Source organism: Trachemys scripta, chromosome 21, assembly GCF_013100865.1.
Source record: "Trachemys scripta elegans isolate TJP31775 chromosome 21, CAS_Tse_1.0, whole genome shotgun sequence".
NCBI lineage: Eukaryota > Metazoa > Chordata > Testudines > Emydidae > Trachemys > Trachemys scripta.
Genome location: NC_048318.1, coordinates 17,755,705 through 17,776,789, shown reverse-complemented (window position 1 = coordinate 17,776,789; position 21,085 = coordinate 17,755,705). Strand labels below are relative to the sequence as shown.

At 53.9% G+C, this 21,085-nt stretch overlaps 1 protein-coding gene across 1 annotated transcript in view; it reads left to right on the top strand.

Annotated features, from left to right (window-relative positions):
* The window catches only part of LOC117868712 (FXYD domain-containing ion transport regulator 6-like), a 58,530-nt gene that overhangs the window by 19,198 nt on the left and 18,247 nt on the right, over positions 1-21,085 (top strand). Inside the window, exons 2-7 of the mRNA XM_034754906.1 lie at positions 9,692-9,754; positions 13,015-13,053; positions 13,213-13,287; positions 13,953-13,989; positions 14,769-14,818; positions 14,932-14,939. Of these exons, the coding sequence (XP_034610797.1) occupies positions 9,697-9,754; positions 13,015-13,053; positions 13,213-13,287; positions 13,953-13,989; positions 14,769-14,818; positions 14,932-14,939 (267 nt within the window). The 5' untranslated portion in view covers positions 9,692-9,696. The remainder of the gene's footprint in view (positions 1-9,691; positions 9,755-13,014; positions 13,054-13,212; positions 13,288-13,952; positions 13,990-14,768; positions 14,819-14,931; positions 14,940-21,085) is intronic.

Below are 21,085 nucleotides of genomic sequence, written 5' to 3'. Positions count from 1 at the left end.
CTCGGAAAGGGCCCCTTTCTTGTCTGCGTTATTCCAGCCCAGCAACTGCAGCCGTGTTCCTGCTCTGTGCTCTCAGTGTGGCACAGAGCCTCTCTGGCTCCTCTCCCCTGATGTGAGCAGCTCCCGGCAGCGCTGTACCATGTATGGTAATAGAGTCCGACCGGCTGGGGCGGGGGACGGCTGACGGTGCTCATGGCCACAGGAAGGGCGTGGAGACGATCCCACGGGTCCGGCTGTGTTGGGGGGCTGGAGCAGCGTGCAGGGACTCTCCTGACCTGTATGTGCTTTGCTGAACTACAGCAATGGGGCGCTCCTAAGATGGGTGCCACACCCAGACGCAGGCCCAAGCAGATTGATGGCCCTGCCTAACGCTGAAGCGTGTGTGTGTTTTATACATCCCGCTTTGCAAGGCGAAGCTGGGCCCCTCTCCACACTGGCCTCAGAGCCACGCTAACTCCAGCGTGTCTGAACGCAGGTAGCCCTGGCCAGTGGGGATAGAGCATGAGGATTTTTGTGCTGAGATGATCCGTCCAGGTTGTCTGAAATGTGGTTTTATTCCCTGGCTCCGACAAACTCCCTCCCTCTCCTCGCTGATTAGGAACCCAGTTGGCAGGGCGCTGACCCTGGTGGGGGCTGGTTTGTGGGCAGGGCTTCCTCTCAGGCCGGAGGGGAAGAAGAGCATCAGCCCTGGCCTATAAGCCTGACTCTTGTGTTGCCCGTCTGGGCCTGTGTCATGGGGCAGCGTCTGGTCCAGTGTTTGATTCTCAGCACTGGAAGGCTTAGGGTGACCAGATGTCCCGATTTTATAGGGACAGTCACGATTTTGGGGTCTTTTTCTTATACAGGCTCCTATTACCCCCCCCCCCCCCCAACACCCTGTCCCGATTTTTCACACTTGCTGCCTGGTCACTGGAGGAAGGTCCTGCCTGACCACTCCAGGGGCTCAGAAAAGGCCAAAGGCAAAACTCCCCAGCACCTGGAAAGTGTCATTATCTGAAACAGCGGCAGCCCCTGGAGACTGTCGGTCTGTTTAGCAACAGGGAACTGCCCCTGGAATGAGAGAGCAGGCAGGACAGGTTAGCGTTACTGTCTGGGCAGCTGTCTTCTAATAGTCCAGTGGGTCTGGGGGCTTAGTGATCTGATCAGGACAGTGCCAGTTGTTGTTAATTGCCTGGTGGTGAGAGCAGGAGAGGGGCTGGGAGTCGGCACTCCAGGGTAACTCTCCCCAGGCTGTTGCTGACCCTCTGCCCATTCACCCCTTTGGCCCTGGGGAACGGGGCAGGTGAAGATGATGATGGGCAGCACTCCTGTTGGAAGCCCTGTGTGACGAACTGGGACTGTTCTTGCTGGGATGTGTGAATGCTGACAGGGGAGTGTGACTAGGATGGTCTGCATCGGGGGATGGGAGTCTGCCCGAGGGAACATACCTGAGCTTGTAACATGAGAACCCAGGAAGGGGTTGGAGGCCAGGTGACTCCGGGCCCGGGAAGCTGAACAAAGGCTGTGGGAGGGGTCGCTGAAGGGAGGGGGCTGGAAGCAGGCTGGAGAGATGGCTGGGAGGCAGAGATGGCTCTGACCTCCCAAGGGGGGCTGGGCTGGGATGCGCTGGGACCCCAAGATGGACCTAACGGAGGGGGTCCCTGTTGTCTGTGCCTGCAAGACCTGTCTTGGACTGTATTCCTGTCATCCAAATAAACCTTCTGCTTTACTGGCTGGCTGAGAGTCATGGCGAATTGCAGGAAGCCGGGGGTGCAGGGCCCTGAGTCCCCCAATACTCCGTGACACCCTGCGAGCACAGGCAGTCAGGCTTGCTGGCTAGCCTTGCTGGGGGAGTAAGGTCAGGGCGGGCTCACCCCCACTTTGGGCACTGCCACATGGCCATGAGGGGGTCGCGGTGCCATGGCTGGGGTCCCATCTAAATCCAGATGAATTGCCTCTAAGTCAGCAATGACACCAGCAGCACCATCCCAGACCTGAGCAGAGCGCTGCAGCCAGGCATGTCCCTGCAGCCCGGCGCTGGCACCCAGGGGCTGGCCGAGGGAGTTGCTGAGAGGAGTTCCCGTGGGACACTCCAGCTAGAGGAGATGGCAGTCAGGGAGGTTGCCCATTGCAGGGGTTTCTCTACATCACTCTTTGGGGGGCCAGGGGGACAGGCAAACACCTTGCCCTTCCACACCAGCCCTTGGGATCCCTGCTCCCTCCTCCTGGTCCCTGGCAGCAACAGCCAGGAGCTGCCCGCACTGGCTGCAGGAGGGGTGAAGAGCCAGTACAGCCTCAGACTGCATTATGTTCTGGTGGGCTCCCGGCCTTTCCCAAAGCTGCACACAGACTTGCCGGCCCCTCCGGGGCTCTGGTCACCAGTGGGGAGGGAGCTGGGTGTTCCCGTCTGGAGTGTTTTGGAAACAACTGAAGGAGACCCCAGCAATGTGAGACTTGCAGAGCTGCATTCTCCTCTCAGTCCCCCCTGCTCGGTTCGTTCCAGCTCCGGGTGAGTGTGGTGCTGGTGGAAGGTGCCGAATCGCCGCCTCTGTGTATTGATCTCCTCCTGTACGTCCACCGTGACTCATAGGAACCTCCTCGTCGGGGCTGTGGCCCATGCAGACCTGGCCTGCGGGCACCGGTTGCCACTCAGGGGCTAACTGTGGTGGTGATTCTGATGTGGCTGCCTGGCCACTCACAATGGGATTGAGAGCCAACAAACTCACTTCACATGGGGCCCTGAACAGGCATCTGGTGGGGGGATTCTGCATGGGGAAGCCCGTCTCCCCTGCACGTCTACTGGTATGGCTCATTTTTACATAGGTTCACCAGGGACCCACCTCTCTGCGGAAGATTCATCGGTTTGCAGTTTCATCATTTTGTCCTTTTTTGTTCCAGGTGGCACCATTTTCACCACTCACCAGGCATCCACAGGTGAGCTGCAGGCCCTGCAGGGACAATCTTTGTTCTGGGTGTGGGGTCCTGGCCCATGACTGGGCTCCTAGGTGCTACAGCAACCCAAATAATTAATGGTTCTAAGGCCAGAAGGGGCATTAGGATGCCTAGTTTGAGCTCCTGCCTAACACAATAACAACCAGCTCGGAAGCCAGGCTCTCTGGCCAGCAGCGCTGCCCCGTCTGAGTGCACCGGCTAGTCGAGTGCTGCATGCACTCTGCAGCCATGACGCCCGCTCCGGCCGGCATCACTCCGTGCAGCGAGGCGGCATCCCCACTGACCGATTTGTTTCTGAGCTGGTGACTTTGTTGCCGGTCCCTGAGTGGGCAGCCCCCTTCGGCCCTGTGCGTTCTTCCCAATGATCTGAGGTGGGAACTGATGCTTGTCAGCCTTGTCGCAGTCCATAAACCATCCTTCTCCCATCCCACTGCCCTGCCACAGAGAGTCCTCCCGCAGCTGGGCACCGACGGCTTACCAGAAGGACACGAGGGACCCCTGGCTGGAGAGCTCCACTCCCTGTGGCTGCATAAAGAGCAGAGCTCAGATTGGCTGATGCTGGTAACGAGCGTGACAGGCTGAGAGTGGCGAGCTCCTCAAAGAGACCAGAGCAGCCCAGGAGCTACCGGCTATTAGCAACCCAGAGCTCTTAGGCTCTCAGCGCCAAGCAGCTCGCTCTCCATGCTGTGCAGGGCCAGAGCAGTAAACGTCACACCTGCATTTCCTCCCGTGCCAGGAGGCTGAGACCCCAGCGCCTGTGACTGCAAGCCTGGCAGCAGCATGGTGAGCTAGGCCTGCCTGCGGAGACCGGGTGACCCCGAACCTGGCCCCTTCCCAAACGTCTCCCGCCCGTCGCCTGGCTGACGTGAGCGCGGGCTGGGGTCGTGGGGTGCGTGAGCAGTCTGTGTAACGATACCAGGGTGAGTGCCTTGCGTCCTAGGAAACCGAGAGAAAGTTTCGCACGGACCCTTTGCCGAGCTTCATCCTTTCTGAGCTCTTTGCAACGAGCTCAGCGACTTCCCCATGGAAATCCTCTTAGCGGCAACTTGAAGAGAGAAATTCACGGTAATGTCTTACGAGGCTTGGGAGGACTTTTAGTGGCTTCAGCCTGCCAGGCACCAGGGCCCGGGTGTGTTTGTTACGTTTCCAGAAAGACACGGTCCAGGGACATGGATTCTAAAGGCCTATGTGGTGGCTACTTTTCCCCCCTTTCTGTTGTGTTTGGTTGGTGTGTGGATTTTGGGTTTAACACTCACCCACTGCAAAATTCAGCTGGCAGAGACTGATGTGGAAAGGACTGTGCCCTCTAATGATATTTTGTTTATACCTCTGCACCAGTCAGCACCTGAAATTAACAAAGAGGAAGTGTGGTGGCTAGTTTGTAGCCCCTACAGAAACGTTTGGTGTGAGCCTTCGGCAGCAGTTCTCTAACAAAGCCTGACCCCAGCGCTGCAGGTGCACCCCCCGTAGTGACGTTCCCCACGGCTAGGTGCTGTGTACCACGGAGAGTTAATTCTAAAGCTCACATCCAAGAGCAGTGTTAAAACAAAACTCATGCAAATGTAAAGGTGCCAGGCTGACGTCCCTGGAGACCAGCACCCTCTGTTTATCCATAAGGCAGGCGCTGTGCAGGGCCTGGTCACACAGTCCTGGAGATGTGACTCCTGGGAGGAGAGCAGAGTTCGGTCCCTGGGACCCGTTCATTCCCTGGCCGAGACTGACAACCAGGGGCCCAAGCCACGGTGCTTTTAGTGGTGTGGGCACTTGCTGAACTGAAACCCACCACGCACGTGTCACGCAGGCCTCCTGCACCCGTCAGACCTGCCAGCATCGCTGGCCTGGCCTGGATTTGGTATCCCCCCTGAGTTCAATGGCTGGGAGGCTCATTTCTCGCACGCGCCACCCAGCACTTATTGGGTTTCATCTGCTAGCAAAGGCAGCCATGTTGCTTGTCAAAGCGGGCGGCTGGGGAAACCATGGCCACCAAGTGAGAACAGGCAAGGTCAGGAGTAGAGAGGGCTCTGCAGACAGCGGGGAGTGAGTAGCGACCGTGGGAAAGAGGCATAGTCTGATGGGAGAGTGCGTGTCCCTGTGACAGCCTGTAGGGTTGTTCTTTCGATTGTGCATCACAGTCCGAGCAAGTGGTTTCTCCCCACTCCCTCAGTTCTACCCCTCCATGGAACAGTCGTCAGTAGACTGCAGGAGTCGGGTTCTGACCCTTCAGAGGAGACACGGCTGCTTTTTGGAGCCATTTGATTATGGGTGAGCGTCCCTGGCTAGTAGCGAGGCTCCCCCCTCTGGATGAGCAGAAGAGCAGTACATTGGTATCACTCCGGAGCACTTGTGACTGTCAGCCAGCAGCAAAGCAGATAAACAAGCAGACGGACCCGAGAGAGAGAGAGCTGCAGGCAGGCTGCAGTGTCAAAGCAAACTCTTTTTCTGAGCCTTCGAGCTCATCCTCCCTGGATGGAGCCTCCCTCTACAAAGCGTCAGAGCCAGGTCCGTCTGGCAGGAGGCATCTGTGTGTGTGCGGTTCAGGCGTCCGCTGCCCCAGGAAAGGGGACAGCCACATCTCCTCCCTAGATGGAAGCAGTGGAGAGGGCCTCCTGCCATTCCCCATGTGCTCAGTGAAAGTTAACAGGCAACATGAGCATCTCTGGGCACTGCCAAGTGCCCCATTTAAATCCACCCGCCTCAGAGCGGCGATTGTCGAGTGTTGCTTCTCCCGTGTGGCAGCGTGCTAGCAGTGGGTGTGGATAAGCTAGTTCACTGCTCTCAGCTGGATTAATCCCCCTCTTCCAAACCAATCCAATAAACAGCAGCTCAGGGATGTGGAATCTCAAACCCAGCTGAGGTGCTCGTCCCACCGGATGGCTGTTTGGGGCTCTCTGTGCAGTGAGTTGGAGGGCTCATATGTTCCCCAAATGTCTACATCCAGTGCAAAGAAGGGAATTTGCTACAGTCCCCATCTAAGCACAGCTGATCTCAGCTGCAGGGCAAACTGGTTTTCCATGGTTACAGATCAGCTATTCGTTTGGGCACATTGAAACTGACAGTGACTTTGCTGTGCTTTGAGACAGGCTCTGATGTGTACTTCCTCCTTTTCCTTTTTGAGATTGATCTACAGTGAGAAACTTTTGCTGCAGCCTCCTGTGCAGTGAGCCATGGAGACACCGCAGGGTCATCTAGGCTGGCTGGTGGCACAATCCACAGCTGGAGAAGGGCCATTTCATCTTGGGAAGCAGTGACATCCAATGAGATTAGCATAGGAACTAGGCAGACCCCAATCTCTAGCGTGGTGTGTCCAGTGTGATCTTGGGAGATTTGGGATAGGCTGCCTGGGATGTGTTAGCTGGTGAAACACCCTGGTGGAACTGGATGTGAAAGCCCGACCCTGTCTGGTTTCCCAGCATTCCTGGGGTGGAGGTGGGGGGTAAGCGTCTCTCAGGGACGGAGAGTTTACATTTCCCTCCCAATCCAGGGGAACCCACTGCAATCGGGTCTGTTTCGCTGTGCCATTCTCCACAGCCTTGCCCAGCCTCTCCCAGTCCAGCCTGGAGCCTGGCATCCGTTAGCGGGGTGCAGTTCTGTGCAGGCGCTGTTTTGCCTGCCAGTAAATTGCAGACTGACAACAGCAGCTGTAACTCCCTAGTAGGAGTACCTTGAGCCTGGGATGAAGAATCCCCGGGGAGGTCTTTGAACTAGGAGCTGACAGGGACCTAGGGAGGTGGTGGAATCTCCTTCCTTAGAGGTTTTTAAGGTCAGGCTTGACAAAGCCCTGGCTGGGATGATTTAGCTGGGGATTGGTCCTGCTTTGAGCAGGGGGTTGGACTAGATACCTCCTGAGGTCCCTTCCAACCCTGATATTCTATGATTTTTGCTGCCATGGTGCCAGCAGCAAGTCCCCTATTCTAGCAGCTCAGAGAAGCTATTACAGCTCCCCCTAGCGTGCCTGGGCCTGGACTCAGGGATCTTCCAGCTAAATGCAGACAGCGGCTTTCTAGACAAACCAAACACGACAGAGCTGCCGGTCCTTGGTGCGGCCAGCCCTGGAGCAGCCTGTGTCATTGTCCTGCTGCGACAGTCATGAAGGCAATTGCCTGTGGTGGCTTTAATGAGCGCCTCACCGCAGAGGCTAAAACAAACCCCAGAGCACCTGGCCTGTGCCCTTGATACCAGGGGGGCTCTCCAGGTTTGTCTGAAGCCTCATTGGTGGAGCTGGTAGACTGTTTCTGTCAAAATGTTTTGTCAATGGAAAGTGGCTTTTTCAACCAAATGGGAATGTGAATGAAAAACATCTATTATTGTGCTGAAAAATCAGGGGGAGGAGGGGGGGATCAAAGCTTGCTCCCCCCGCCCCCCTCCACATACATACACAAGAAAATTTCAAAGAAAAACTTGTTGAAAATTTCAGAAGGAAAAGATCCTTTCCCGGCCAGCTCTGCTCCATGGATTCAAGACTAGAAGGGACCGCGGTGACCATCTAGTCTGACATCCTGCACAGCACAAGCCAGAGAAACCCCTCCCGTGATTCCTGCATCCTGCCCAGAGTTCTGGCTGAGCCAGACCATCTCCCATACAGAGATACCTCAAATCCTGAGTTCCCAACTCCAAGGGGTAGAGAATCCCCCATGTCCCTTGGCAGCCTGTTCCCTGGCCATTCAGACCGTCTCTGCAGTTGTCCCCAAGGGCTGGATGGGTCTGTGCGGCTGGCACTGTAGCCGTGATTCTGCCAGAGATGCAGGAGCCAGCAGGGCTCTCGCTCCTGTAACCATGTTGCTCTTGCTCGGCCGACAGGAGGAGAAGGCGGCCGTGATAAATCAGCGATGCTTGGGGAGCAGAGACAGGCTGGCCCCAGGGGCCGTGGCTCAGGCTCACTTTCCTGGTTGTTGCTGCACTCCCAGCAGTTGAGTTTATTGTATCTCTGCTTGTTATTTCTGTCAAAGGGCTTTTCAGTTCACCTGCAGGCAAGAGCCGTGGTTAGTGGGCCCAGGTGAGGGCAGCAGTGGTCATTTTTCTTCCTAGTTAGAGCCTGGAAGTGGGACTCCAATTCCTGGGTTTGCCAGACGAGCTGTGTGACCTCAGGCTGGTCCCGCTTTGCTGAGTGGGGCCGGTCTCCCCAGGCTGTGACGCTGGAGTGAGTCAGTCCTGTGCAGTGCTTGGATAAGCACGGCCTGTTGCGTTACTGTTGGTTTGCAGGGCGGGCACCAACAGAAGCTAAGGGGCTGCCAGCCAAGCAGTGACCTTGCTGGGTTTTCCCAGGGCTGGGGAGGTGGGATGCTGACATTCAAAACTGATTAGCATGTTGGGGCGCGCAGGGCTGGCTCCGTCGCTCCCGAGCCCGGGACAGGGCGGCGGTTGCTACTGGGGCGCGCGGGGCCGGCTCCGTCGCTCCCCGGACAGGGCGGCGGTTGCTACTGGGGCGCGCGGGGCCGGCTCCATCGCTCCCGAGCCTGGGACAGGGCAGCGCTGTCTGTGGGAATGGGCAGCACATTAAAACATGCTAATGGGGCACATTAAAACATGCTCTGGCAATGAGCACAGCGCTGACCTTGGCAGCAATAGTGAGAGCAGAGGTGGGAGCCAGCAAGGCCCCCAGGGAGTGATGTGACCTTGGAGCAGCAATGGCCCTCACAACCTGTAACCCTCCCCACCCCCACCCCGACCTGCAGCAGGCTGCTCACGCCGCTTAATGCAGCCAAGCCAGGAACACAGCGAAGGTGCCAAGGGCCCAGGGACCTTAGCCGGGCTGAGCCCCACAGCCATAGGGCTCGGGGTGGAGGTGCCTCTGCAGAGCAGGCCCCCCTGCCCGTTTGTAGCTAGTCTGTGCAGGCCGGAGGCTAGCTCACTGCTGAAGTAGAAACTGGCTCCAGTGCATGCAGAAAAGGGTGCGGAGCCCAGTAACCGGGGGTGGGGGAGGGCTCAGGCTGGGCGTAATGGGGTCTTGTGTTTGATGTACAGCATGAGGGCAACCGCTTTTCTCCATTGGTCCCTGGTGCCTGCTGCCCCAGCCCTGATCCTCAAAGGGGACCGTGCTCTGGCCACCATGCGTCCCAGCTTGGAGTCCATCTGAGTGCGGCTCCTTCAGCTCCCCCCTAAGGGGTATTGGAAGCCAAAGTCCCCTCCCTGCCATGCCCAAACAGGCTCCCAGCTCCTGCCAGTCTGGAGAACAAGGGGCCAAGTACCAGGCGTGGCTCCAGGTTACTCACCCACCAGGCCCAACACTTACACCTTTAACAGACGCATGATGCCGGCCTTCCGGTTCTTTGGGAAAGCTGATGGTGCCCCGCAGCCGGCCTGCAGGGAGCGTAACGCTGCAGCTGGGCTTTAAAGGAGGTTGAATAATTTTATGAGGTAAACGATTAGTAGTTGAGGGTAATTAGTTGTCAGGCTTCAGGGTGCAAGCTGGTTCCCTGCAGGGGTCAGGAAGGAGTAGTTCCTCCACACAGAGAGGATTGCACAGTTAGCCTGGTGCACTGCCCTCCCTGTGCAGCATCAAGCGCGGGCTGCTGCTGGAGCCAGGATATGGCGCTCGATGGGCTGAACTGGAGGGGAACCCAAGCGGTGGGGTTGGATTCTGGTTTTGAACTTCTCTGAAGTTCCAGAGCTGTTGGATTCAGTGTCCTAGTCCAGGCTTACCTACTGTCTGATCTGCTGGAGTGAATCGGACGCACCCAAGGCACCCCCCTTGCTCCCTCCCCCGCTCCATGGCTTTGCTGCCTAGTGCGAAGAGTAACCCCTGTCCTCCTCTCTGTTCTAGTGGCCATGGAAACAGCGCTGATCTTTCTGTGCTCTCTGCTGGTGCCTGTGGTCGTGGCGGACGGTAGGTATCAAGCCTCGCACACCTTGCACTCTGAAGGGGGAAGGGATACAGCCAATGGGCCTGTGGGACCCAGGCAGATAAAGCAGAGTTATGTATCCAGATCGGGGGCTGGCCTGCGTACCCCCTGGGCTTGGAGCTGGCACAACTGATGGGTGGAGGAAGCATCAGGACTTTTAAATAGCCTTTCCTTGCTGGGAAAATATAACTCACAGCAAACAAACATGAGGGGAGCTGCTAGGTGAGGGCAGTGGTCCAGCTTCGGGGACATCTGCTTGGCTAGCCCTACACAGTCTGATTTGGGAACATGGGGCCATAAGCTCGGGTAACTCAGTCTCTGAGAAAAGCACCTAACAGGAGGCCATGAGAACCAGTCCGTATCCACCCTGCTTCACCCTACAGCTTCCTCCACCTCCTGCCTGCACCCACTCACGCTGCCTTGCATGTGCAATTGGCCTCAGGGCGTCTGACTCTGGCCACATCCGCACTGGGAGCTTGGGGTGTACTTCCCCAGCTCGCTCGCAGCAGCTCGATGAGAACCAGCACCAATATAGAGTCGTGTGACCGTCCCCATGGTAGCATGGGCAGTGGCAAGCCACACGGCGTACAAACACTCCTGAAAATGGTGAGTATCCACTTGGCACAGCTAAGCCATGCCGCCATCTCCCTGCCCCCCTTTCTTGCCAAAGAAGGGCTGCTTGAGAGGGGATGGCCCATTCGCTTTGCTGACACCTGGCTGCGGTGTCCGATTTCCCTTTGTCTTTGAGAAACTGGTTTAGCCCCTCCCCAGACTTATCTGGGAAACAGCTTCAGTCATGGCTTTAGCTTATGTTCATGGCTTCACACATGACATTGCTCCATACGTTTTGCCATGATATTACCGATCAGCAATTTATGCATTTTCAAATGATCCCTCAGAAGGCATGCCTTGTACACCGATTATTAGAGTGTGTCTAGGGTGTGAATACAGGGGTGCATTCTGTCACACCTCCCCCCAGAGAAAGCTACATCAGGGGACCCGCTGGCTGACCTAGAGGCAACAGGTCGGGGCCCTCTCTCCTGGACAGAGCATCTGCCACCATGTTTTCTTTTCCCTTGATATGCACAGTTTCTATATCAAATTCATAGTGTAAGATCCAATGCAGAAGCTTGGAGTTGGAGGCTTTAGTTTTGTGCAGCCAGATGAATGGAGAATGATCTGTTAATACCCTGAACTTTCTTTGACAAGATAGGGCTGTAACTGCTTTACTGCCCACACAATGGCATAACATTCTTTCTCTATGACAGAATAATTTTGTGCAGTGGGTGTCAATTTCTTGCTTAAGAAAGCAATGGGGTGTTTTTCGTTCTTCCCAGACTGCCTTAATACAGCCCCTAAACCAGTGTCTGATGCATCCGTGCACAGTTCAAACATGTTGTCAAAATCTGGGCTAGCTAAACCAGGCTTTTCAGACAAGATTTTTCTTTACCTTATCAAACTACTCTTGACATGCCTTTGTGCATACAGCTTCATTAGGCTTTGTCTTTTCACCTGGATTTGTCATTGCAGACATGAGGTCACGGAACCCACACACAAACCTTCTGTCACAGCTTATAACACCAGACCTATGAAAGATTGGACCTGCTTCTTTGTTTGGGGCACAGGCCCATTCACTATGGCTTCAACTTTGAAGGGCTCTGGGGATATTTGATCTCCCCTACCCAGTGTCCCAGATAAGGAATTCCGGCTGGTCAAGTTTTACACCTAGAGGCTTCTGCAAGTAGGTGTGTTTTGTGATCAGCCCAAGTGTTGCTAAACACTGCTGTACCATCAACACAGGCGCTTGCAAAGTCCTGCAAACTGTTTAACACTTGGTTGACCAGCCTCTGAAAGGTGGCTCCTGCATTAATTAACCCAAATGCTAATGTTGTGAATCCATAGAGACCCATATCAGTGATGAAAGCAGATGTTTTTCTGTGCATCCTCATCTAAAGGAATCTGCCAGTTTCTGTTAACCAAATCAAAAGAGCTGAGATATTTAGCTTTGCTTAAGATACCCACCATGTCCTCAATTCTAGGCATAGGATAAGCACCTGGTATTGTGACAGCACTGAGTTTTCTGTAATCAGCGCAAAACCTTACAGTGTTGTCTTTCGTAGGGCCCAAGACCACAGGTGATGCCAAGAACTATCAGACTCTTTAATTACTCCCAGGTATAACATGCTCTGTGTTTCTGCTCTTGCACCTTGCCACGGGCCCTGCAGGGTCTGCTTTGGTCCTTCGGTGACGATTTTGTGGGTGAATAAGTGTGCCTTCCCTGGCTTGCTAGAAAACACTTCTTTGTGCTTTTGCAACACAGACAACACCTCTGCCTTTTCAGCTGGTGTTAACGCATTGCAGATATCATTGCTTTCCAGAGACCAAGTCAGTTTGGCATTCAGCCATCAAATCAATGAGGTGGTGTGTGCCTCAGTTTCCCCTTCTGCACAGCAGATCATGGTTTACCATGGCTTCCCATCTGGGATAGGCTGTAAGTCTGTTTACATGCACCAGCTGTGGGACAGAATTCCCAGGAGGCTTTTTCCCACGGTCTGTATCTTCATTCACTTCTGTCACCTCAAAAGGTCCTGCCCAATTTTTTTGCATTTTGTATTTTTTTGCTGGGCTTAGGACTAACACCCAGTCTCCTATTTCAAAAGAGTGTTTCCAAGTATGTTTCTCGTACCCTGCCGTTTGTTTGGCCTGACCATCAGTGAGGTTAGACCCATCGTGTCCTTTAACTCTTTTTCTGAACCTTTGCACGTATTCAGCTACTGGCTCTCCTTCTGCCGCCATGTCCCCTTCCCAGGCGTCTGTGATGAGATCTAGGGGTCCCCTCACGTTCCTTCTCTATAGGCGATCACAAGAGGAGAATCCAGTTGATTCTTGGGGTACCTCCTGTAAGCAAACAGCAAATATAGTAGCAACTCATCCCAATCTTGGACCCTCTTATTCGCATACATTCCCAGCCTAGATTTTAGGGTCCCGCCTGGACACATGCAGACAAGTCTCTCGTCTTACACTTAGCTTGTAGCTCTCCAGGGCAGGGACCAAATCCTTGTGTGTTTGTCCAGCACCCTGCACAATGGGGCCCTAATCCCTGATGGAGAGTCCTCAGCACTACAATAACACAAGTGGTAATTTAAGGCAAGTGAAGCCTCGCATGCCCAGAGGGATTTGGCACAGTGCTTGTAATCACAATGCTCATATTCACAAACTTTTTGTCTGTCTGTTTTGTTTCCAGCAGCCAATCAAGAGAAGGAAAAAGATCCTTTCAACTATGGTGAGCATCAGAGTCCTTAGTGGGTATGCATATGGATGAGTGTGCACAGTATATACCCTCGTAGTGCTAAAAGAAGTGTGTGTGTGTGACTTGACCACGTTTGTCTGAACACTGCAGCCCACTTGGAAATGAAAACTTCCCTTGCCTTTTCCCCCCTAGATTACCAGAGTTTGAGGATCGGCGGTTTGGTGTTCGCCGTGGTCTTGTTTTCTGTTGGAATTCTCCTTATACTCAGTAAGTTGGCGAGGGCTGAGTCAGCGGCCCAGTGAGATAGCAGAAAGAACCTCCTGGCTAAGAACTGGCTGCCCAGGGACGGACCTAGGATCTCAGGACTGTGCTCCAGTGGCTAGTCTATGCCATCTCCCCGAGCTGGAAATAGCCCTGCCAGCTGCAGTGTAGACGGACCTTCGTGTAAATGGGAAAATCAACACGCTTTGAGGGCCACGTTTCTGCTGAAGGGCCCTTGTACCCCTCTCAAAGCACTGCCGGGGCTACACTCTTCCCCTGTCCCCCCTCCCCCTTCCCCAGTGGGATTCTGCACACTCAGACGCCTCAGCGTTTATTTTGAGTGCTATTTCAGACCGCGCAGGAGGTGACTTTCTAACCTGTGGCGTGGCTGTGTCCTTTCCCGCACACGAAAGAGCTCTGTGGCATCCCCCTGCCCTGTCATTCATCACTGCTGCGTGAGATGCTGTAACGCTGCTGGGAATCCCGCAGATCCATAGCGTCCCTGTAAACGCAGCACTGCGAACCATGGACCCACTGCCAGGGGACTCGGAAGCTCCGGGGTAGTGAAGTTTTTGGGGAAGCACCGCTGGTGCTCTGGGGGTGAATGGCTACAACCTATTCCAAAGGGAGGGTTTCTCTCATACACTCACGATATTTTCTTACTCTTCCAGGCCGGAGGTGCAGATGCAGCTTCAACCAAAAGCCCAGGTATGCGTGCGAGTGGTGGTTAGCTGGTAGACGCTTTCTGCCTGCAATTGGAACCCTCTTTAGACTCCTGACCCATAAATAAATCCGTAGATACACAGCAGCCAGGAGAACGTTCCCGCTAAATGAGGATCCCCACTCTGTGCTGCTTCCACAGCCAAAGAGCGTGCCACGAGGTTCCTTGAGTAGCAAGGGCAGGATGTTTGCTTGGGGAGGTTGTCCCCAGCTGTCTGGGGTGCACTTCCCAAGGGCCAGGACTCAGGATATTAGCCAAGCAGGAGAGTCCTAGTGCAGTCACCAGCCTCGTCTGCCTGAGGGACACTTTTCCTTGCATGTTCTGATGACTGTTCTCCTAGGGAACCTGCCAATTCAGTGGAGGTTGTAGGCCCCTGTGATAGCACATCCGGGAGCCCGGCACGCAGTCCTCTGGCCCCACCAGCCAGCGCATTGCAGGGTGGTGCAGTGGTGTGCCGGGGGCTCGATGCAGGGCCCTATATGAAATAAAGCAGGCTCCCAAAGCCCAGAGGGGCTGGTGCAAACTTAGGCTAATCAAGAGAGCCAGCCACTGTACAACGGATCCTCTTCTCCCCACACTGGCGTGCGTTTGGGTCATGAGACCGAGGGCCTAATCTGAACAGGCATTGAGCATGCATAGCCCTCCTGGTCTCTGTGCTCAGCCCCTCCCAGCATCAGGCACTCCGTTAGCAGTGTCCAAGCTCCGGCTCCGTGCACTGGCAAGGGGGTAGCGCCTCGCAGTTCTCACTGTGCATCTCTTGTTGCAGAGCCCCTGGGGATGAGGAGGCTCAGGTGGAGAACTTGATTGCCTCAAACGGTAAGGACCGTGTTCTCTTGCTGCACGCAAATTGTGTTTTACTGAAAGATGGCATGGAGCTGGGCAGGCCGCTTGGTTGAGCTTTTAAAGACGTTTTGCCATTTTCTTTGCAGCAACAGGGGCACAAAAAGCAGAGAACTGAACTAGAGCCATCAGGTGAGTCACACCCAGCTTTTCGTATGTGCTGCTTCTCCGTGCCGGGCAGGGTTAATGGCAGCCGAGCATGGGGCTGAGGTCAGAGCCTCGCTAGATGTTAGCAGGGATAGTGTGGGGCAGGGGTGCGGTTTGTACAGAGCAGGGAGCACAGGACTCCAGCACAAATCGGGGGGGTTACATGTTACTCGGTTGTGCTACAGTATCGGGTCCATTCCAGGATCCAGCCCCTGAGGCCTGTACTCAAACAAAGTCCCAGAGCGGCGCCTGCGGAAAAACCCGAGGGCCCGATTCTGGTCTCCCGTGCATGTGTGTGAATCCACCAAAGGTGAGACTGATGGGCGTGAGAGCCGAACAGGGTCTGACATGGCGCTCAGGATCCGGCCCTGGGGCTGGGATGCAGGCGTCCTGTTGTCACTCAGATCCGGTCTGCAGCGGAAGGGGGAGGTGGAAGGGAGGTGCACAGGCAGCCTCCCAAAGGGCTGATTTGCGGCAGTGTGATTTGTGAACGATAAAGCCACGCACGTGCAATCTCTCCGGAGCGCAGTGACACGTCGGATTGTCTGTGTAACCTGCCGTGGCTCTCCCCGCCTCTGTGCTGCCCGGGCAGGGCTGACACTTTACATTCCTCAAGCCTGAGCTCCCTGGTGTTCATGTCTCTGTCCCTTCCTGACCTTCATCCACAACACCATGCAAGCCGTAAGGCCACTGGGTACAGGGGGGCTAGCTGGTGGGTTTCCCTTCTCTAGGAGCTCTACTTTACTGATGCTCCTCCTACTTTATAATCCACATTGTCTTTCTGGAGACTTTGGGTGTTCACTGTACGCTCTGCATGCGGCTTGGTGGATCAGTCACGCTGCAGGCGGTGCTTTGTTACCAGGGAAAGGTGCTTTGTGCCTCTGGTAAAGTGGGTGCTTAGAATTAATGGCTCCAGGGGCCATGTTGTTAAGATCTGTGGCCCTTCTGCTGGGGCTGTTTATTTGGACGTTGAGTTCTAGTTGGTTAAGTTGGGATGGAACCTCAAATACCAGGATGGGTCTTGGGGGCTCTCTTAAGACATTACAAACCCTGCAAAACCAGGCACTTATCCCGGTAACTTGACTTACCTTTCCTTGCTTCCCCCTGCTGGTGTCCTGCTGCACATGCTGCTCCGTCCGTATTTCCTCGTGGTTCTATGCAGAGCTGGGTGAATTTGCGAAGCACAATTTATCGGATTCATTTCCCCTCTCTCTCTGCTCAGGGACTCCCCGCTCCCAGATGGAGTTTTCCTTGAATGTTTTTGTTGCAGTGATGTTTTCTTAAAGTGCGAACCCCTGTCTGGAAGTGTTCGCTCTCCTGCTCTGGTGGGTAGTGGGACGGGTCGGGCAGGTCAATGCCTTTGTGCCTGTTCTCGGATTGCATAAGTGCAGATGTGAAAATGTGGCACCAAAATACAGGATTTTTAAAAAAGAAAAATGTAAATTTGGGTCCCAGAAGTGTCTGCTGGAGCGAACAAGCATGTGCTCTAGTTAATCTTTGCCGGACAAAGCAAGTGCAATCTGCAATGCTTGGCTTTTTCTTAGTGTCTCCTCTGCTTTCTTCCCTGATGAGGGGTTGAGTAGCAGGAGCCAGACTGACTGTGTCCTCCCTTCTCACAGATCAGAGACCTGAGGACAGACGCTTGGACCACAAATGCAAGCGACCTGCAAGAAAGCGAGAATGACAGCAACAGGTCCTCCTAAGGAGACGCAAAGAAGCTGTGTCTGTGTTACCCTCTGTACTTTAATACTGGTTCTCTATATAACAACCTAACTAAACTCCACGCGCGGTACTGTCTGCCTACAGTAATGTGTAATGTTCATGTATAACGACCATCGCCATTAAGGCTAGCTGTTGACGATGTTGTATTAGTAAGTTTCTCTTCATTTTTCTAGTGCTGTTGAGTGGTGCGTGGCTGTGTGAGAATGACAGGATGTGCTCCCCGTGGCACTTTGCTCGGCACCATATTGGGGGCATGGTTCTTTGTCCTTTCTGTGGGGAAGGGGAAGTTTTTGGGTGGCTGCCTCTCAGACCTGGGAGCATGGATCATACGCCACACTGCAAACTAAGGAAGGGATTGTCCCAGCTGAGTCCTGGGACAAGCTGAGTCCTGCTCTTCAGTGTTTGTAAAGCACCGTGTGCATTGATGGTGCGCTATAGATAGCTAATAACAATAGTGTTTATTGGATCTCTTGACTCCGAAAGCAAGAGCCTGGTGGTGCATGGAGCCAAGTCTGCTTCGTGCTCCGATCCGGGCACAGCACTCGGGTTTTAGCCACCCAGAACCCTAGGGATTTAAATGGTTGGCCAGCATGCTGCTTCTGGCTCTGCCCCCAAACATCAGCGGTTGGAGGCGCCCAGAGGAATCAGCCACTGTAGGAAGGAGCTTTTCCTTGTGTGGCTCTTGCACTGGGGCTGGGAGGGGGGTGTTATTTTCACATCTGGGCTGATTGTGTTTTATTCTCTTGGTGGGGCAGGAAATCTGTTAGAACAGGAGATGGGTCCAAACCAACCCCCGGCTCCAGACTCTGCGTGTTTGACGAGGGGAGGGCGGATCTGAATCTGAAGTCACATCCAGATTTCTAAGCTGGCCAAACCCCGAGCCCAGGCCCAGACTCCCTCCTGGGCTTTGGGGAGTTTGAAATCTGAATCCTGGCTCCCGGCTCAGGATCTGCTGAACTGGGGGCAGCGCAGCACCTGCAGCTCTAGTGAGAAACCCACGGCCAGTGGCACCAGTTCAGCCAGAGCTCAGCTAACGCCTCGTCCCAGTTGTGGCAGCCAGCCCCTACAGCTCGTGCTTGTGCTGTGGATGGCTGGTGTGTGCGTGTGTGCAACACAAGTGTTGCACGCTCAAAGCATTGCAAGCAGCAGGTTCTTATGATACAGTGTTTTTTTTTTTTTTTTTTTTAGTTTTAGATGGGGCTTCGGGGATCACTTCAGTTTTGTTTTGGTGAAATTGAATCTGCAGATAAAATACAACACAGTACAGCTGGAAGAGACCCTTGGGGAGCAGATCGCAGTTGCATTTTGCAGTATCAGCCATAACCATCATGCGCCCCTGGAGCACGGCCCCAAGGGCCCTTGCTGGTGAGGAGAAAGCAGAAAAGCCAATTGCTTTCAGTTCTCAGACTGCACCTTCATGCCGGTTTGAACCCAGGAGAGCGTTCTTTGCAGCATGTGGCTTGTCACTGCAGCACCCTCCTCTCTGAGCTCGCAGCTAAAATCGCCTCCCCCCGGGAGACGTTCTTTTAAATGTGATCAAATGCTTTGGGGGAAGTCAGTGAAATGCCCCAGTCCAGTGCACTATGCAGGGAGTAATCCTGCTCCCCTCCTCCGTTCTGTGAGACTCTGCAGGATCGGGGAGGAGGTTAGACTGTCTCTGAGGACTAAACAGGTCTTCTCTCAGAAATTGTCTCTGTTAAAGGGCCAATTCTTATTTGCCTAAGCCAGCAAAGGGATCCAGGGAGTACTGCAGGAGATTAAACGCAGCAGTACTTTACCGTGAGTGGCCACATCTTTTGTTAATTCCTTTGCGGTTCCCTGTAGTGGGGTACAGGGCATTGAGTCCTTGGCATTGATATCATGTGTAATTCCATAGCAGCTAGACATTGTCAGTATCCACTTGCTGTACAACACCCTCCTCTGCCTCTGCAGGGAAAATAGAGCCCTGAATGGTGCTGGGTGACCCTCCAGGGCTCGGAGGGCAGCTCGGATAGGATGGAGGCTGCCCCTGTGCAGGTGGGCGATGCACCACTTATTTCCTATGCTGCATTCAAGGTGCAACTAGGAGTTAAGTGTTGCCTGCCTCTGTGCTGGCCCAGGACACGGGGGGAATTTCCCCCCCAAAACTTCCCAAAGTCTGGTAACTTATCCAAACCTCTGAGCACCCAGGAGTATGGCCCAGTTCTGCAGTCTTTCATGGTAACTTATGCATTACAAGGGGCAAACTCATGCGGTCAGGTTACCTCGTAAGATTCCCGGTACTTGCCAGGCAGATGCACAAACCCAATGTGAGATAAAACAAGGGGAAAGAAATAAAATTACATTCAAGGAGGATGAAAATTTCAGAATGTCTGTGTAGGTCCAGATCCATTCCAGGGAGGTTTAGGGAGAGAAGGTCCAAATTTGATCCATCCCAGTTCTTCTGCCCTGGGCTCCAAGATGAATGGGTAGGTGAGCAGAAGGAAGGTTTGTTTGGAATCCATGACTTCAGGACACAATATTTTGTTTTCCTCCAGTGGTGTGTGAGATGGGAAGCACCTCCTGTCCCGCAGTGTGAGGCAGAGTGAATGCGTGTTGTGTACCTCAGACCCTTATCTTTGTCCAACCTGTAGCAGGCAGTAATATGTTCTTTTTTTCTTGGTGGCATTCTACTGATCCAAACAGGCAAACAAGCAAAACCCCTCCCAGTCCGCCCCCTGAGTGTTAGCTGTACGTACACCATGAGTTCTATGTTCAGAGTGACTTCAGTGTCTGTAGTGTGCAGTCAGTATAAAAAAAAAATAAAAGTTAAAAATCGTATATGTAGAAAATGGCAAAATCTTGAATGTTGTAAAATAAAACCAACTGTTGTGTTTTCATTTTAAATCAGCAAACCTTGCTGCTGTGATAACGGACTGTTGTATTCTGTGTTGTGATCCAGAAGCTAAGGGGGGGGGAAAGGAATAAAATATCATTTGTATCTTAGTGAGTCTCTAACTGTTTTGTACCATAATGCAGGGATGTCTAAGGGGAGGACCAAATCCTTTTTCCCGAATGGAAGCGAAGCACCAAACCCATCTGGTAAGGGGTTTGGGGCATGGGCTGTCTTTTTGTTCTGTTTGCACTGTACCTAGCGCAGTGGGGTGCTGGTCCGTGACTGGGGCTCAGAGATGTTATCACAATACGAATGATTGTTAAGAGTAACAGTATTTAAGTTTACAGCTACAACTTCCCAGGATGCAGTGCAAGCTCCCCCGACCAAGCAGCATGGTGCATCATGGGAGATATAGACTGCCCAGAATAGGGGTATCGGGCACTTGAATTATCACTCCCATGGGGCAATGCGCCACCACAGGGAAATGAAATTTAATGTGGAACTGATTCCAAGTGAGACGCTTGGGGTCAGTTCCACAAACCAAAGGCAAAGGTTGAAATTCTGGAATGTCGAAAGGTTTTTGCTCAGGAGCGCTGCATCGTTTACCCATTTCAGAATCCAAGTATTTTGGAAATTTTTGTTCTGAGGTAATTTCAATGTTTCAATTTTTCATCCCTATTTGGGCCAAATGTTTTTGTTTTGTTTTTTAACTGTTGGAATTTCCCGTGGGATGGCCATTGTGCTGCTCCCATTGCTCTGGGCTGAGCAGCAAAGACAAGGGGGCGATTTTGACTTCAATCCTGGCAGGCGTGGGGAGGCAGCGCAGTCAGCTAAGCATGGGGGTGGTGCGAGTGCACACGGGTGGAGGTCTCTGCAGGCTGCAGAGGGTAATATAACCATCTGTGAAGGCTGGAGGTTAGCAATGGGTGTACCCTGCAGAAGAGCTCTACAGCTCGAAAGCTTGTCTCTCTCACCAACAGGAGTTGGTCCAATAAAAGCTATTACCTCACCCCCCTGGTCTCTGCCCGGGCCCTGGAAGATGCGGAGTTAACTCCGCTCAAGTCACATGCCCCCCACCACTCCCACAAGCACTGGGATAGGGAGCCAGTGTTCCTAAGGGATGAGGGCTGGCTCCCGGGCAGTGGATTTTGCTAGCACTGAGCGGAGGCAATGAGGAGGGCAGCGTCTCTGCAGGATGTTTCCGTTGCAGGCTGGCCCCAGCAGTTCACAGTGGGTAGAGCTGTGCCAGTGTCACGAGGCTCTCAGACAGTACAGTGTGTCTGCTCTGGGGGGCTGGCCCAGACGGTGCTAGGGCAGGGAGCTATTTATTCCTCCCCGCCGTCAGCAGAGGTCCTGCCCTCCTCACGCGGAAGCTGGATGTAGTTTAATGCCCAGTTGTTTCAGAGACTCCCCACGAGTCTCATGGCAAAATCGAAATTCTAGCTTATTTGAATGGAAAAGCTAGATTTCCAGGTGTGTGTCTAGCTCCTGGTAGCGTCCCACTGGTTCCTGCTGCTAGG